This window comes from Heteronotia binoei, chromosome 3 (assembly GCF_032191835.1).
Source record: "Heteronotia binoei isolate CCM8104 ecotype False Entrance Well chromosome 3, APGP_CSIRO_Hbin_v1, whole genome shotgun sequence".
Taxonomy (NCBI): domain Eukaryota; kingdom Metazoa; phylum Chordata; class Lepidosauria; order Squamata; family Gekkonidae; genus Heteronotia; species Heteronotia binoei.
This window is the reverse complement of record NC_083225.1, coordinates 133510252-133528222: the sequence shown is the minus strand read 5'-3', so window position 1 is coordinate 133528222 and position 17971 is coordinate 133510252. Positions and strand designations below refer to the sequence as shown.

Sequence of the window (17971 nt, the reverse complement as noted above, 5' to 3'; positions counted from 1 at the left end):
CAGTGCAGATCTGTCTTATGTTCAATACAGTAGTCCAAATGGCAGTAGTCCAAACAAGAGTTACTAGAGAATGCATCACAGTGGTGAAAACCTTCTTTTCCTACCTAGCCCAGAGTCTGGGTCTGAGACCATTTCCACATTATGAGTCTGATATTTTGGCACCTAGTTAAGAAAAGCATTTCCACCACTCCTCCAGTTCTAGAGTTTCCATGATGGACAGCTTCATCTTTTCTGAACTGAATTTCAATGTATTCACCCTTGTTCAGCCAGCAATTGATTTCAGATGACGTTCAGCAATAAAATTGTCTCCTGTTGATTGTCTTGATGATGGATTTTCTTCTAGTTTCTGGTTTAATGATTTTTATAAAAAGGATTTTATTAGTTTAGGTTGTTGTGAGTTTTATATGCCTATGCAGTGATCTAGCACCACGTCCCCTTGCCTGATCCTCAAACTTGCAAAACCAAGTTTCGGCTTGCTCCACCCAGGCAGCTAGCATGCTCCAGGTCTAACAATGTGCAAATATATATAGTAAAATTCTTTCTTTAAAAGCATTTAGGGAAGAGAATATTTTGCAGAGAGAGAGTGCATGCACAAGGGGTTTGGGGTGTCCCTTTATTGCTAATAGGACAGCTGTAGCAGATATAAGTTTTTCTCACACCACAGAAATCCAGCTTCTAAAGGGTCAGCTTTGAGAAATAAGCACTAATTTTTTCCTGCTTTTTACAACCCCATGATGGGGAAAAAAAGCCAGTTGGCAGGGCCAACTTTGTTAAGTGCCTTTTTCCTCTCAAAGTACTGGATCCCTGATATACATGTTTGTGCATTATTTGTAGTCAGATCTTCAACCAGCTGCTTTGGGAAACTCAGCAGTGATTTTGCTGGCTTTTAAGTTTTTAAAAAATATATTTCTATTTGTGTTTTCATGGCTTTGACTACATTTATTGTTCTATTGGGTTTTGCAGTGTTGATATTATTTAAGATGCTTCATATTCCAGAAAGGCTAAAGAGTGCACAAATAAAATTAGTGCCTCTAGTTAGAGCAGGTGAGGAAAGTGCTACATTAACTTGGCCACTCAAAGCTATGGGTGAAGTCAGGGCAGGACCCTGAGGCCTCAGCAGGAGAACCTGAAATGTACAAGTTGAAACTGACACATACAGCCACACTAAGGACAGTGGATCCCTCACCCTTACCTCTTGTTTCAAAAAGGTTTTAAAATGGTGATTGAGATGAAGGCATGATGTTGCTTCTGGGGCAAACCTAGAAGTGGTGTCATGCCTCTCCAGGAATTGATGGAAACTCTATGGTTGATAGCAATTCCTAGAGAGTTATGGTGTCACCTCTGGATTTTTCCTGGAAGTAATGTCTTGCAGTCACTGATGGCTGTTCCCACCATATTCCTGAATCCCCAGCCTCCCACTTCTTGCCAAGCTGGTCAGCCCTACACACTAGGGTTGCCAACTCCTGCTTGGGAAATTCCTGGAGATTTGTGAATGGTGCCTTATAAGGGCAGAGTTTGAGCAGTTATCTTGGCTGGAATGTGTTGTCACACCCTGTAATGTCATCTCCAGGTCAAGTTTCAGCTCCTCCAACTTCTGCCCGCCTAGTGAGGTCCACTTCTTCCCACCAAAATTCAGATTTTTAAATTAATATTTTTTCAACATTTTACAATGCTCAGACAAAATTTAATTTGAAATATAAATTCCCCAACTTATTCCACTTCTCCCCTTTTCATCCCATATTAAATCACTTAGAGGCTTCTATATGCATGCATTCAATATGTCAACCCTTTGACCCTAAATATTTTGTGCCTAGTATAACTGGTTGCTATCCAGTTATATTCCATTTAACATTTTAAAAAATCCTTTCAAAGTCCTATTCAAGTTTTTTTCAGTGTCAAGGAGGCCCACAGGAGAATGTCAGCTAACAGTAGTCCCATCTTTATCTTAACCCATCCCACTCCTAGTCTCACTTCCATGATGGGAGGGAAGCAAAAATAATCAGTTCTTCCCTGGTAAACCAGACAGATTACTCACAAGTAAGTTTAAAAAATCACATACACTGACATAGCTCCTTTACAAGTAACTGTTAGAGAGAATAAGCTAGTATGTAGCCACTTTTTTGTCCTTGAAAACAAGGTTGCCAGCCCTGGGTTGGGAAATAACTTGGAGACTTTGGGGGTGGAGCCTGGAGTGAGTGGGGTTTTGAGAGAGGAGGGACTTCAGTAGGGTAGAATTCCATAGAATTCACCTTCCAAAGCAGCCCTTTTCTCCAAATGAACTGATTCACTATCACTAAATTTCTGGAATAAGAAATCTCTAATGAATGTTTGCACTTCCTCTAGAGAGGCTGGGCTGTATTCCCTCTTTCTCTTTCTGAAGACTCATTTTATGACCTGATTATGAACTCAAGCCTGGAGGAACCAGTTTCTCAGGCACAACAATTGAGCTACATCAGATAATAATAAGGTACACTGCATGAAACAAAAGCCTTGTGGGCACTCTTGCTCACTTCCTGCTGCTCAGGAGCTAACAGGAATATAAACTGCCTCTCAAGCAAAGATTTTGTCCAGGTATAATGACTATCCGGGAACACTGTTATGTTCTTCAGCAGTGTGAGAAGACATGCCCATACATGTGTAAATTGGGTAAAGGATGGCAGGTGGAAACCAGCCACATAAAAAAAAAGCACACTGCATTAGGTGCTAGTTGGGAGTGGTACCAGTAAAGATATAACGGTCCAAGGACTTTGTCCTTATGAAGTTGCTTACTTCTAGAGCACTAAATGCTTTATTGTCATGAGTCAATGAATCTTCCCTCATTTCTCATGGAAAACAGAAAAAGCAGAGAGTATAACTGAGGAGAAAAGAAAATCTCATAAATGAAACAAAACACTAGATAATCTACCGCCCCTCTACATTATGCTATTCTGAAAGTTCTTGTGCTATCTTATCCACAGACATAGAATTTGAAATACTAAAATTCTGTGACCGTCCCTTTAAAATAAAAGTTTCCAGCACCCTCTGGCTTCTGGGAAATGCTTGAAACCTACGTAAATTCTTATCTCAACAACTACAGCACTAACAAGGTCCTAGGAAATATTCCAGTGCCTAATGGTTCCAGTCAGAGGTGAGAAATTAGTTACGAACATAGCAACAATATTTTTACCAAGGAATTTGTCTGCGGTTAAATGATTTATGATAGTGCTGTGAAAGAAAGCCACATTGAGAAAGCTTCTCTAGATATGGCATATACGTACATTTTCGAAATAAATAAATGGTACTTTATGGTTGATTCAAGGATAAACCAGATGATACATGTGACATGAGCTGGGCCCCGGCAACTCCCGATTCGATTTGCAATTCCTGATTCAATGTTGGGAAATTAACACTCCCAACTATACTAGGGCCTAATTTGGTTTGAGAATACAGTGTGGCGAAAGGAGGGGTTTCAGTCTCCCTTCTGCACTGTTTTCCCAGACTGAAATATCTGCAGGAGACCACAGCATGTGGGGCACCATATGGTGAAAACAGAACACCTGCAGCAGTTTGGGCTTGGGAAAACAGTTTGGGAGGGAAGGCTGAAGTCCCTCTGCCCTAGGGTTGCCAAGTCCAATTCAGAAAATATCTGGGGACTTTGGGGGCGGAGCCAGGAGACTTTGGGGGGTGGAGCCAGGAGACATTAGGGGTGGAGCCAGGAACAAGGATGTGACAAGCATAATTGAACTCCAAGGGAGTTCTGGCCATCACATATAAAGGGACAGCACACCTTTTTAAATGCCTTTCTTCCATAGGAAATAATTAAGGATGGGGCACCATCTTTTGGGGCTCATAGAATTGGACCCTCTGGTCCAATCATTTTGAAACTTGGGGGGTATTTTGGGGAGAGGCACTAGATGCTATACTAAAAATCTGGTGCCTCTACCTCAAAAAATAGCCCCCCCCCAGAGCCCCCAATACCCATGGATCAATTCTCTATTATTCCCTATGGGAATCGTTCTCCATAGGGAATAACAGAGTGCCTAGTAGACATTTCCCTCCCCCCCGCACGCTTTCTAAAGGGGGGGGAGGGCCTCCATACCAGGGAATCCCCCCTCCCTGCCCCCTCCCTCTCTCTCTCACACACACAAACACTTACCGTACTTGGTCTTCTTCCAGCAGAATGTGCTTGCTGGGAAAGCAAGGCTCCACAGGAAAAGAAAGGGAGGGAAAGTTTCTCTATGGAAACTGTTACTTTCCTATGAAGCCCTTCCTGTTTCCTGTGCAGCCTTAAAGGGACACATTTTAAAACGGATCAGAAGCTCTACAACATGATGCCTAAAGGTATGTTCTCTCCCCCCCGCCCCCAGATTTTTTGAGAGCGGGGGAGGAGGATGCAATTTCGGGGGTCCCCCGCCAGGGCAGGGGGGTTGGGAAGCCTACTCTGCCCCCATGCTGTGCTCCTGAGATGAATCTGGCCCCCTACTGTGTTTGTGCTTAGGAATGTTAGTTCCTTGATGTCATGTATACCTGCAAATCAGGCTGGGAGACCTGACCTTGTGTCATATGCATTGTTTAGTTTGGCTCTCAGTGTATGCTATTTTTTCCATTCAGATGACAAAGGCCAAAAGTGATTTTATCCTCTTCTCTCTCCCTCTCTTTAGTTGTGGCAGCTGTTGTTTCCCTTGAGGTGGAAACACCCAAGAAAAAAGTGGAAGTGGCAAGAGGAAGTACTGCAACCCTGCCATGCACCTTTCAACACTCTGCAAAATATACTGACAGTGACTTCGGTGTCTGGAGAAAAGTCTCTTCAAATGTGAGCAATCATATATGCGTATTCTGTGCATGAGTATCTGTGGGAAAATTGGATAAAATTAAGGAACCAGACTGGCCTCTCTGACTTGTATTAGAGGAGACTTTATTAGGCCTTTGCTGCAAGCAGAAGAGAGAGCCTAAATTCTATTTTAGTTCCCAATTTTACAGTGCTGTAACATAACTTTGGATAATTACTTTGGTCCTAATCCAGCATTATATATAGACACCCAGTCAAGTGTAAGCCTTGTGGCTGCAAATGAGCATATACTTCCCCATGCACATCAAAAGATGTACCTGGCATGGATTAATGATGGGTTGATTTATTTAGCAAAATTTGTATGCTGTCTCTAGAAAACTGGCAGTTTACAATAGGTAACAGAATAAAAACATAATACAAGTTGTTAAATTCAGCTTTAAAAGCCCAGCCACAGCACAAACAGCTTGACATAAGTTTCATAAAATAATTCCTAGGCTGAAAACAAACTATGAAAGTGATGTTAAAAGATCAAAGTCTTAAATAAAATCATGTGTAAAAAGAAACATTTTGGCCTGGTACCTAAAAGAGAATAGGTTAGGTGCCAGGCAAGCCTTGATGGGAACAGCATTTCACTGGCAAGGTGCCACAGCTGAAAAAGCTGTCTTGGTCACCACCTGCCTCACTTCTGAAAGTGGGGCACAGCTGAGAGCTCGTGAGAAAGAACTGAGCTTGAGGGCTAGACTGTATGGGAGATGGTTGTATAAGAAATTCCTAGGTCCTAAGCCTTAAACCAACCTTCCTTCCTTCCTTCCTTCCTTCCTTCCTTCCTTCCTTCCTTCCTTCCTTCCTTCCTTCCTTCCTTCCTTCCTTCCTTCCTTCCTTCCTTCCTTCCTTCCTTCCTTCCTTCCTCATAATCCACTCTCTCCTGCAGAGCAGGGCTCAGGGCAGGTAACAACACCATAAAAAAACCCATAGTGATTATAACAATTATTATGAATTAGCTATTAAAAACAATTTCCAGTATATTATTAATATTGAGCAGATGCCACCTAGAGCACAACTATCCCTTGTGTGACATCAGATAAGCTGATGTTAAAGACAGTGTAGGTGGCCAATGGAAGGCTGGGGAAGGCCAGTCCAGGTCTAACAGTCATAGCCTCAGTCATAGGTCTGGAGGAATTGTGCCTGGAAAGAGATGGGCTGCCAGTATAGTTCTTTCAGCACTAGAATGATCCCTATATCCTGCTCCTGACGGTAGTCTGACTGCCACATTTTGGACAAGCAAAGTTTTTGAACCATCTTCAGATGAATCCCCAACACAGAGTATTTTTAGAGTAATCTAAGCTAAATGTGATCACCATGGCCAGAACATTCTTTTTGAGGAATGGCTATAGCTGATATATCATCCAAAGCCAATAAAATGTTCTACATGCCATGGAGGAGACCTGCATCTCTAAGCATAAACCAGGATGCCGTAGTACACTTCAGGTCTACAAACCTTGTCCTTCAGAGGGCATGCAACCCCTCCAGTACAGACTGACACCTCAGTCTTTGAGCATCTTTATAATTGACCAGCAGCATCTCTGTCTTGTCTACACTAAGCTTCAGTGTATTGCCCCTTATCTATCCCATTATCTTTATTTATTATTATTTATTACGTTCAACTTATATCCCGCCCTCTCCGCAAGAGGACTCAGGGCGGCTCACAACATCATGTCAATACAGTTAAACCAATAAAACATATAAAACCATAATTTACATATTTCAATTTTTAAAAACATGTTACAATTTTTAAAACCATTCTATAGTGCTGCATCCATACAATATAGGCAGCATTGAATTTCCGAACAGTGATCACCAGCATTCTATGTGATGTCCGGTAGCAGCCCTCTTTCCGTCAAGCATCGAAGGCCTGCTTGAACAATTCAGTCTTGCAGGCCCTGTGGAATGCAGACAGATCCCGCAGGGCCCTTATGGCTTCTGGAAGGGTATTCCAAAGCTCTGGTGCTGCCACCGAAAAAGCCCTAGATCTTGTCACACATAACCTGGCTTCTTTTGGTCCGGGGGCGGACAGTAAGTTTTTTGCCCCCGAATGCAGTGCTCTCTGGGGAATATATGGAGAAAGGCGATCCCATAGATAAGCAGGTCCCTGACCATAAAGGGCTTTAAAGGTCAATACCAACACCTTGAAGTGAACTCGGAACACAACAGGTAGCCAGTGCAGCTCTTTCAGCACTGGCTGAATGTGCTCCCATTGTGGCAGGCTCATTACAGCCGTGCCACAGCATTCTGCACTAGCTGTAGTCTCCGGGTTAGCGTCAAGGGTAGCCCCATGTAGAGAGCATTACAGTGATCTATTCTTGAGGTGACCGTAGCATGGATTATCATCGCTAAATCATTGTGCTCCAGGAAAGGAGCCAGCTGCCACACCCGCTGAAGATGAAAAAAGGCGGATCTAACAGTGGCTGCTACCTGGGCCTCCATTGTAAGGGAGGACTCAAGGAGCACGCCTAAGCTCTTGACCTTAGGGACCAGTATTAGTGGCACCCCGTCAAGAGTCGGCAGATGGATCTCTCCCCCTGGACCACCCCGACTCAGGTAGAGAACCTCCGTCTTCGTCGGATTCAGTTTCAGCCGACTCAGTCTGAGCCAAGATGCCACGGCTTGTAGAGCCAGGTCTAGATTTTCCGGGGTACAGTCGGAGTGGCCGCCCATCAATAGATAGAGCTGGGTGTCATCCGCATATTGATGACAACCCAGTCCGTACCTCCTGACAATCTGGGCAAGGGGGTGCATATAGATATTAAATAGCATCGGGGATAGGACCATTTCCTGTGGCACCCCACAACTAAGAGAGTGCCTCTGGGATGCTTCCTCCCCGATCACCACCCTTTGTCCCCGATCTTGGAGAAAAGAGGTCAGCCACTGTAAGGCAGATCCCTGAATCCCCACATCGGCAAGGCGGCTAGTCAGTAGCTGATGGTCAACCGTATCAAAAGCGGCTGATAGGTCTAATAACAACAGCACCGCTGAGCTGCCCCGATCCAGATGTCACATGAGGTCATCTATGAGAGCGACCAGAACTGTCTCTGTCCCGTGACCTGGCCGAAAGCCGGACTGGAATGGATCCAGTGTGGAAGTGTCCTCCAGGAATCCCTGTAGCTGAATTGCCACCACCCGCTCTATAACCTTACCCAAAAAGGGAAGGTTCGACACTGGCCGATAGTTCGCCAATCTTCTCCAGGTACCTGTTCAGGACTTCCAGAGATCCACTTGACTCAGCTGTTAAGGATAGATAGAAGTGGATGTCATTCATATAGTGGTGACACCTAACTTCAAATTCCTTGATGATCCCCCTAGCATTGATGTAGAAGTTAAACAGCATGGGAGAAAAGCTGGATCCCTGGATACTATGGGGCTGAGTACCATTCCCCCAACACCACCTCCTGGAATTATCTGGTCAAATAAGACAATGACTGAAGCACGGTGTCCACCTCCCCACTCCAAACCCAATAACTATCCAGAAGGATACTGTGATCAGTGTAATAAAAAACTGGTGAGAATCCAGGAGAATCACCAGGGATGCTCTCCTCTGTCACTTTCCCATTACAGTTCCTAAATCATGGTAACAGGGGCTGTTTCTTTCCCAAACTCAAGCATGAAACTGGATTGAAACTAGATAATCTATCAACTCCAAGATTGCCTGAAGCTGTATAGGTACTACCTGACAGAGTTTGAATGCATGGGGAGTTCCCCTGTGTGAGCAAACTGTAGAGTGCACTCCAGAAACTGTGATAAAGAGACAAAACTCCAAACAGCCAGTTAAACAGTTGTATTTTGGGTTAAGACGTAAGAGGCAGTCACAGACACTCCAATGGTTCATACACATAAAGGCAGTCCTTCCAATATACAGTACCAAGCCAATATCCAAGAAGAGAAGTCAGAAATCCAGTCCATACATTACATCTATAGCCATGCAATCCTCCAGAGTAACAGTAGTTCAGTCAAGATGTTTCCTCCTCACTCACGCACGTCCTTCTGCTCCTTCTTATCACCCACAAATGCTGAGAGCAAGGCTTTCGCTATTATAGTGCAGCCATCCAATCCTAACAGTGATTGTGCCATTAGCTGCACCTGTTACTCTCGTGACTTTAATCTTTCCTGTATAGCCTAGTTGCATAACAATGACTCAGTTCCCTTAAAGCAACTTAACACTGACATCCTCCCCTTTATGTAACTAAACATGCTATACAGGTATAGAACTATTCAACATTCATAGTCTATATACATTTTTTCATAACATTGTTGTATCATTGCCTCTTTACTTCAGACCTAGTTTCAAACAGTTTTCTTTGTGCTTTACCACTGTCTGAGCCTTTGTAAAGATGTCAGCAATGTTGTCATTCGTAGCGCAATATTCAAGGGTGATAAACTTATCTTCTAAACACTGTTTCACGTTGTGAAACCTGACGTCTGTGTGTTTGGATCTTGCTTTTACACCAGGACTGTTTGCTAGCTTGAGAGCTGCCTGATTATCCTCATACACAGTAATTGGTTCTACATAATACAAACCAAAGTCAGATAGTAACTGTTTATACCAGGTAAGTTCACTGCACACTGTACTGAGTGCTGAATATTCGGCCTCGCATGTCGAGAGAGCTACGTGTCGCTGTTTCAATGATTTCCATCCCACCAGTACACCACCTAAGAAAATTGCTAGACCAGTGGTTGACTGTCTGGTGTCATGATTGTTGGCAAAACTTACATCAGCATAAGCATGGATTCTTAGATCCTCAGCAGGTGTTATATACAAGCTGAATTCTAAAGTATGTTTCAGGTATCTAAGAATGTGTTTTGCCGCTATCCAATGGCTCTGTCTAGGCTGCTTCACCGCCCTGGCCAATTGGTTGGTTGCCATTGCAATATCAGGCCTGGACCAGTTAGCTATATATAATAGACTACCAATCAGGGACTGATAAATGCTTTGGTCAAACAATGGACTCTGATCATCATTTAAATCAAAATGCTGCAACATAGGACATTGAACTCCTTTGCTTTGGTCCATTTTGTAGCTCTTCAATAACTGAGCTATTTTACCCCTTTGGGAAACTCGATATCCACCATTTACACACACTATGTCTAAGCCAACATATTGTCTGATGTTGCCCAGATCCCTTATAGTAAACTGGTTGTTCAGAGTTTCAACAATGGTATTCAATATTTTTACATTTTCACAGATGATAGCCAGATCATCAACAAAAACAAGTATAATGCACTTCTGCTCCCCTTTTCCCTTGGTAAAAATGCATGGGTCGGCTACACCCTGTCTGAAACCCAGCTTTTTCAAACTGTCAGTTAAAAACTGGTTCCACTGGTGACCCGATTGTTTTAAACCATACAAAGATTTCTTAAGTTTCCAGCATACATTCACATTTTTATCTCCACCATAGACACCTGGTGGCACCTTCATATACATAGTGTGTTCTAAAGCATGTAAATACGCGGTTTTAACATCCAGGTGTTTAACAAAACAGTTGTGCTTGGCAGCATAAGCCAAAGCGCAATAAATGGATGATGCTTTGAGCGTGGGTGCAAAGGTTTCGTCATAGTCTTGCACAGACTGCAAGTACCCTTGTGCAACAAGCCTAGCCTTGTACTGCACATTACCATCTGCCCCAGATTTTAATTTGTAAACCCATCTACAACCTAAGAGTTTTTGGTTTGGTGGTAACATAACTTCTTCATAGACTTGTAGATTGTTCAACGACTCAAGCTCCGCCTTCATAGCTGCAGTCCAGCCTGCTTGCTGGTCTTGCGACAGGTGCTTGATGCTTTCGTAGCAAGAAGGTTCCGCAAGAACTGCACACGCTTGCCCCGGGCTATAGCGATCTCGAAGATAGTCTGAGCACTGGCGCTGTTGCTCCTTCTGACACTGCATGCTGGTCCGCCGTCTGCTGCTGCTGCTGCTGTGACACTCCAGCTCCCGAAGATGTGGGTGTTACAGGTTCTGGCTTGATTACTCTGCTGCTGGGTGAAGGACTTCGTCTCACGCCTCTAGGTGGTAGCTGCGTATCAGTTTTCACCGCTGTAGGCAGGAACACTGTTGATGACGTTCTCTCCCAGCCCACAGAGTTTTCCAAGAACTTTGCAGAGCATGATGTTGTTATTTTTTCTCACCTACTTGAGAAAATCGGTAAGACTGGTGATTATTTGCATAACCCAGAAATAACAACTTCACGGCCTTATTGCTCCCCTTTCTTTGGAGCTGCTTTGGGATGTTAACATAAGCTGGTATCCCAAAGATTCTCATATGTTTAATGGAAACTTTTCTCCCATACCACACTTCAGCTGGTATCTTCCCTATTGCTGAAGACCAAGAGTAGTTTAAAACATGGGAAGCGCACATGATACTCTCCCCCCAGTAACTCATTGGGAGGTTGCTATCTCTAATCATAGAGATACACATATTGTAAAGAGTCTGGTTTCTTCTTTCACAAAATGCGTTTTGTTGTGGGCGGTACGGAGCTGTACGCTGGTGGCTGATCCCATATTTCCTAAACAGAGAAAACATTCGTTCATTACAAAATTCCGAACCATTATCAGAAATAATAGCACGTGGAACCTTATCTGTTTTTCTCTTGACGAAACGAAGCCAGTTGCTGAAAGTTTGGTACGTCTCTGCCTTTGATCCTAGTAGGAAACAAAAACCGTAGCGAGAATGGTGATCTTCTATACACAAACAGTACTTGGCTCTGCCCAAACTTCTGGTTGGAAAAGGTCCGATCAGAGCGAAAAATACAAGGTCCAGTATTTCTTCTGTCTGGAATTTTGTTGGAGATATTGTAGGTGCGGCCTTGGATTTTGTTGCCTTGCATATTTCACAGTCAACAAAACAATGACAAGCCTTGGGGGTAATTTCTGCTGCCTGCAGGGTTTTCTTAACAGCTTGGAAATTTATATGCCCCAATCTTCTGTGCCACATGTGTATACACTCATCGTGAGGAGGCTTGTTCATACTCACATGCTGTACCACATTTTCTTTCCCCAGGAAATATAGGTTATTTTGCCTTTTAGCCACAACAGAGATGCCCTCTGCACAAATCAAGCAGCTTTCAGCTGTAAAAGAGACTTTAAATCCTTGCTCAGTTAAAGCAGAAACAGATAGCATATTGTACTTAATACTTGGCACATGTAGCATTTGCAACCTCCTTTTAAGACTAGGAATTTCAACAAACCCAGTGCCAGTTACCTTGGCACAAATTCCATCAGCTAATTTTACACATTGTCCTGAGACGGGGGTGTAGGTGTCGAAAAGGTTCTTGTTTTTTATTATATTCACCGTAGCACCGCTATCTATCAGGAACTGATTGCTGTAAGAAGAAGTGTCAATAACAAGATGTGCATGCTTTCCTCCCTTGGGAGTAACAGGAGACTGTTTCTCTTTAAGACGGTTACATTCCCGTTTGAGATGCTTTGTGCTTTTGCACACATAACATTTTCTCACTGAGTAAACCTTATCAGTAGCTGCATGATTGTCTGCCCCTTTAAAATCCTCCCGGGCAGGAGATTTGGCTGAATGAGCTGGAGACTCCCGGAACATGGCTGCATCCCTCCTCCTCATGTCCTCATTCAATAACCGGTGTGTGATGTTTGATACTGTTATCTCAGTTCTTGGCAATATATCCAAGTTGGCTACAAACTGATCATAACTTGTATCCAGGGAACTCAAGCCCCTTAACCAAAATGAGAGAAGAGAGGCAAATTTGCATGTGCATCAACTGTACAAATAGAAGTTTATTTCTGGACATGGCCTTCCTGGACTGCCGAGTTTATTTCTGTGTGCCTCATTTTACCCACTTGTAGAATTATGGTAGTTTATATTGTAGTTTTCCTAGTTTAATAGGCTATGAAATGACTTTCAGTATATTTGTGAGATGATAAAAATTAAGGAACTTAGGGAAAAGCTGAAAAACATGCAGCCAAATCCAAGGTTTTTTTTTTTTTTTCAGAAGCAAGCTGTAGTATTCAATGTATTAAAATAAGTGCTGCTGATACTTCAAATCAGAAGAAAAAGCCTTCTGGTTGTCTGGAAGTGAAATATCACTGGACTTAAGTGAAGTCTTCTTTTTCTCAATACTCACTTTCATGCTAGGACATGTTGCACTGCCTAGTCCTTCCTTTTCTGCAATCAGCTGCAAATGAAAGTAAAACTGGGATTCCTCATAAGCATCCATATATCTAATTCTCAATGTGGCTCCATCTATGAATACAAACAGAGACTACAAGACATTGAGAGACAGAATGATATTGCCAAGGTCCCGGATTATCTAGCTCCCCCTCAAAGGAGATATGTGTTAGCTCCAGCCCCCTATCTCTCAGCTCTAACAATACCATCCCACAGAAGGGCCTTTTCTATGGCCCGTTGTAATATCTTTCCTTCAGCAGTCGTTGAGGGCCGCTTTAGAAAGGTGCCTATGGCTGAGCGGGTTTGTCCTTGTGGTGCAGATAAAGTTGAAACGATTGACCATGTTTTGTTTGGGTGTGGCCTGTACCCTGGCATACAAGCCAGGTACATTTATTCTTTGTTGGAGGGATGTCTCAGGTTTTCTGATTTCAAAATCAGAAATACGCTGTTATCAGATTTTAACCCCCAATTCACAATTAATTGTGCCAAATTTATGGCGGCAGCTAGGAGAATTCGTGAGGATTATGTAAAGAAGGGGTCCTGAACTGACTGTTTTTTGAATATTTCCAAGCTTGTATTTTATCTTTTCTTAAATGCCTGAGTACTCTGTATACCATCACAAATGCTTCTGAAACTGATATAAATACAGAGACCATGCATAAAGTTGCCCAATCTTGTTCCCATGCAATCAAATTGCATTTTATGGTTCTTACAAGTTAATGTCGAGGTAACAGATTGTAATTTTAACCAGTGTATTCTAGTTAATATTTTTTCTGGAGCTGTATAATTTTTTAATTTTTTATTATATGTACTATATTTATTAAGCTAGAAGATGTCTGACCACTACTGTATTATTTGTCATATCTTATTATTCATACTAATGTCCTATATTTTATTTTCACATTTATTTTTACGTTTTACCTATTTAGGTCCATCTTGATTTTTACAATTTTTATGTGGTTGTTGTTGGCCTGCATTGTGCTGTGTATTTGGTCATGGGCCGTAATAAAGCAAACTGAACTGAACTGAATACTTAAATAAAAAGATTTGGGTCAGGAATAGGAAAGACAGCTCTTTCTTCAAACCAGAGAAAAGTCCCCACATTTGTAGGAAAAGCTATTTTTTAAAAAAAATTAGGGTTAAATTAGGGTTAACTCCTACAAATGAAAAAAGGAATGCCAACAATTTGAAATAGATGCCCTCAGTTACCATTGCTAGACAACCACACATTATTGCCAGCCTTCAGGCCTTAGTTTCTGTCACAAAAATGCAGAAGTGGTATGACCAAAGTTGCATGACTTAGCCAGGCCCCACAACAACAACAGCCAACATCATGAAAGTCAGTGTGGTATACTGGTTAGAATTTCAGACTACAATCTGCAGTGGAAGATCACTAGGTGACTTGATCCAGTCATGCTCAGCCTAACCTACCTCCCAGGATAAAATGTTGTGAGGATAAAATGGAGGAGAGGAGAATGATGTAAACTGCTTTGGTGTCTCACTGTGGAGAAAGGTCATACATAAAAGGGAAGTTGGTGGGAGGGTGTTAAAGAAAATAGAAAGTAGGGAAAGGTGGGGCCTGCAAGGAGGAAGGAAAAAGGAAATAATGTGGGAAGTGGGTATGGAGACAGTGAGGTACCCCCCCATAAGGTTCCCAATCACATTGCTGGCACCATGCAACATGGCCAGAGTTTTCCTAGGTAAAAGCTGCCAGTGGGAGGGAAGGACAGAAAGCTGAAGACGGGGCAGGGGGAAGGGGGGCAGATAAAGAAAGGTTGGCTGAATGGTGGGAAGAAGAGAAGGAAGTAGGAAAAGAGCAGAGGCTATTGGGAGGGGAAAGAGGAAATAGTGGGCAAGGGTCAAATCAGATGCCTCCCTGCAAGTTTGTGTAGGTTTCCAGCAAGTTATGTCTAATTCTGAACTGAGCCATAGAGTGTGGATCAAAACATTCGCACGGAAGGCCAGGGACAGACAGGAAGCTCCAAGTTTTCAGAAAACAATATGAAATATTTAAAAATAAAATAAAATGGGGGGATTAAAACAACCTCAAAACCACAGAAGCCATGACTGCTTTTTAAAGAAAACTGTACCATGGAGATCTCATGAGGCCACGTAGTAAGAATTTGGTGTTTACTTTGGGAGTAGCTGGAGAATCCACAAACAACTTTGTTGAGGATTTCAAGACTCAGTTCAGTGTGGGAGAAGGGGGGAAGTGAGACTAAAAAGGTAAAAGATGGGAGGAAAAGAAGGTAAAGCTGGAGAGGGTAAAAAAACCACTGAATATGGGGAGAAGAGGAGGAAAAGATGAGTTCATAAAAGTGTGGGTACAGAGGCTGACAAGAGAAACAGAAATGGATAGGTAGGTAAACGTGTGTGAGAGGAGAAAAGCAGCAAGCACTGATGGGGCAAAGAGAAAAAGCAAGTCTGGGAAAAAATCAAGAGAGGGAGTGGGTCCATGTGATTCACCCTTGCAAGTCCTCAAAGGTCCCTTACTTTTGTAACAATATATTATCAGGAGGTTTTGGGGGGAGGGGAATGAAGCGTTTCACTTTGATGCCACAAATATTTTTAAAACTTATTTTATTGTGATTTTGTGATAGTACTCAAATGGTAATAAAAAATGAAAGTGCCTTTGCCTGGGAAGTAAGTTGATTAACAGTCTATACTATTAATCAACTGAAACAGATCCTGTTTTTAAAATAGTTAAAATTTTTATATGTCTTTGGCAGGTTGCGGCAAGATATCAGTAGTGGAAGCAAAATGGTTTGGGTAGGACCTTCCCCCCTTAAAAATACATTTTAGGGGTGAGAATTATGAAATTCTCAAGCCAAAAATATACACAAAAATCACTATTTAAGGTTGATACCACAATTTTCCAGAACAGCAATACAAATCCAGGATTCTTAGGCATTATGAACACACACACAAATCTGCGCTGTTTTTCATATTTGGATGCTTGTCATTAGGCATCTTGCTTTTATTTGATCCTCTGGATTTCCCAAGCAGTGGCATTTCTCTCTTCCAATCAGATTCTTGTAAGGGATCAGGAGGTGAGTGCTCTCAACCAATTCCATTTGGAGACAAGCCCCCGAGAATGAATTTCCATGGAGGAGTCTATGCTGCTTCATGAGTGCTATGTACTGTTTCACATTTATGCAAATAACTTCCCACTGGGGGGGGGGGGGGTTCTCCAGAATCAGGAAATAAGCGGTGTCGGGGAGCAAGAACTCCCCCCTCCAGCTGTGCTATCCCTTATCAGTAAAATGAGCTTCTATGGTTTTTACACAACATTCTTGGAAACAGTGTACCCAAAGGCAAATCATAAACATATCATGTAGCTAAGTTCTGGGAATCCCCCATACTCCATCTCCCCAACTGCCACCATCTCTTCTTCCCCCAGGAACCCCTTAAATAGTAATATACTAATTATTAATTAAGGAATCCCTAGAGTGATTGCCCAGCATAAAAACAAAGCAATTGGATGACTAATTCATCACATGCTCACAGTCTGTTTATTTAAAAACTATGAACCATTTTCAAAGAATGCAGAGAAGGGACAGGGTGGGGCAGGCAGAAGGTTTTATGTAAAGGAAGGAGAGCAAACACACAGTTTTCAGTGGAAAGGTAAATGTTTTTTGTCAGTCGCAGTATGATTATGTTTAAAAATATAGACAGGAATAAATGCAGGCGTATGGTGCCTTTCCCCCCTAATAAGAATCTGTAGATAGAGGTGCGCCTTTGTCCATTCAGTTTGAAATTTAGATTGTCTTTAAATTTGAGACAGGATTATGTTCTCTGCAAATCTGGTGCCACATCTGCCCCAGATTCCTGAATTGGTTCCCCATTGGAAATAATGGTCTGGAACACCTGGGACCCCCCCCCCCCCCGAAAAATCATGGATTTTGAAACCCACACGGTAATGTCCTATCTGAAAACAAGAAATCATAGTGAAGGGCCCCCCCTCAACTCCTAGATCCGAAATGATAGAGAAATGTTTCTCAATGCAATACACAATTATCATTTAACAGTGATAAGCCTCTGCTACAAAATTTAAGACTGCCAGCCTGTACTTGTGCAGCAATCAGTAAAGCCACTTGAATATAATGGGAGCTACCTTGGAGTAAAGATGCAAGTCTTTTGAAATTACTCCTTTATTCCTTCTTCAGGAAGAATTTGTTAACTGGTACTTTGATGATGGGAAAGAACCACCATTTATAGGACAGACATACAAGAATCGTGTGAACCTTTCTGGCAATCCACGTAGCAATGATCTCACCATCACCCTCAGTGATGTGACCATGGATGACAATGGAACCTATGAATGTTCAGTTCGCATGCGCCATGATCCCCCCGTGAAAAGTGCACAGATGGATCTTGTGGTCCTTGGTAAGGCATTACCAGCTTCATATCTTGTTTAATTTCACAGGAGCAGAAAGCAGTGATTTGATGAAGAGGAAGTACTTCACTCCAGAAAAGTGCACTGATTCTCTGTCCTATTGCAGAAAGAGACTATTGTGCCATTATTCTAGAGGAATATGTAAATTTGTACTGTAGGTAACCCTGGAGCAGAGCAGTTTTTATTAAGCAAGAGAGAACAATGACAACAGCCCGATCTTTTACCCAATTTAAGAAAGGAAATGGTTACATTATAGATATAAACAAAATGAAGATTTTGTAAAGGTAGGTAAAAGGTAGTCCCCCTGTGCAAGCACTAGTCGTTTCTGACTCTGCCAACACATTCTAGTTTAATTTATAGTTTCAATTAAAATAACACACAAGCACACCAAGATTTTGTGAGGTAGGGCAAATGCTACAACAGGCCACAACCAGTTATGATAGTGTTATAAAGGCAGACAACACAGTTGGGCTTATCTATAACTGATATTTATTGAGTGGTCATCTGTGGAAGCCTGTATGAGTACCACTTGTGTGCAGGCCACAGAGGATTGACAGTGTGTGAAGGCATTGCTCTCTTCTTCAAGCAACCTTTTTAGCACATGGCTAGGGGAAGAGGAGCA

At 42.4% G+C, this 17971-nt stretch overlaps 1 protein-coding gene across 1 annotated transcript in view; it reads left to right on the top strand.

Annotated features, from left to right (window-relative positions):
• Positions 1–17971, top strand: part of GPA33 (glycoprotein A33) — a 41484-nt gene that overhangs the window by 2741 nt on the left and 20772 nt on the right. Inside the window, exons 2-3 of the mRNA XM_060234466.1 lie at positions 4641–4792; positions 17120–17339. Of these exons, the coding sequence (XP_060090449.1) occupies positions 4641–4792; positions 17120–17339 (372 nt within the window). The remainder of the gene's footprint in view (positions 1–4640; positions 4793–17119; positions 17340–17971) is intronic.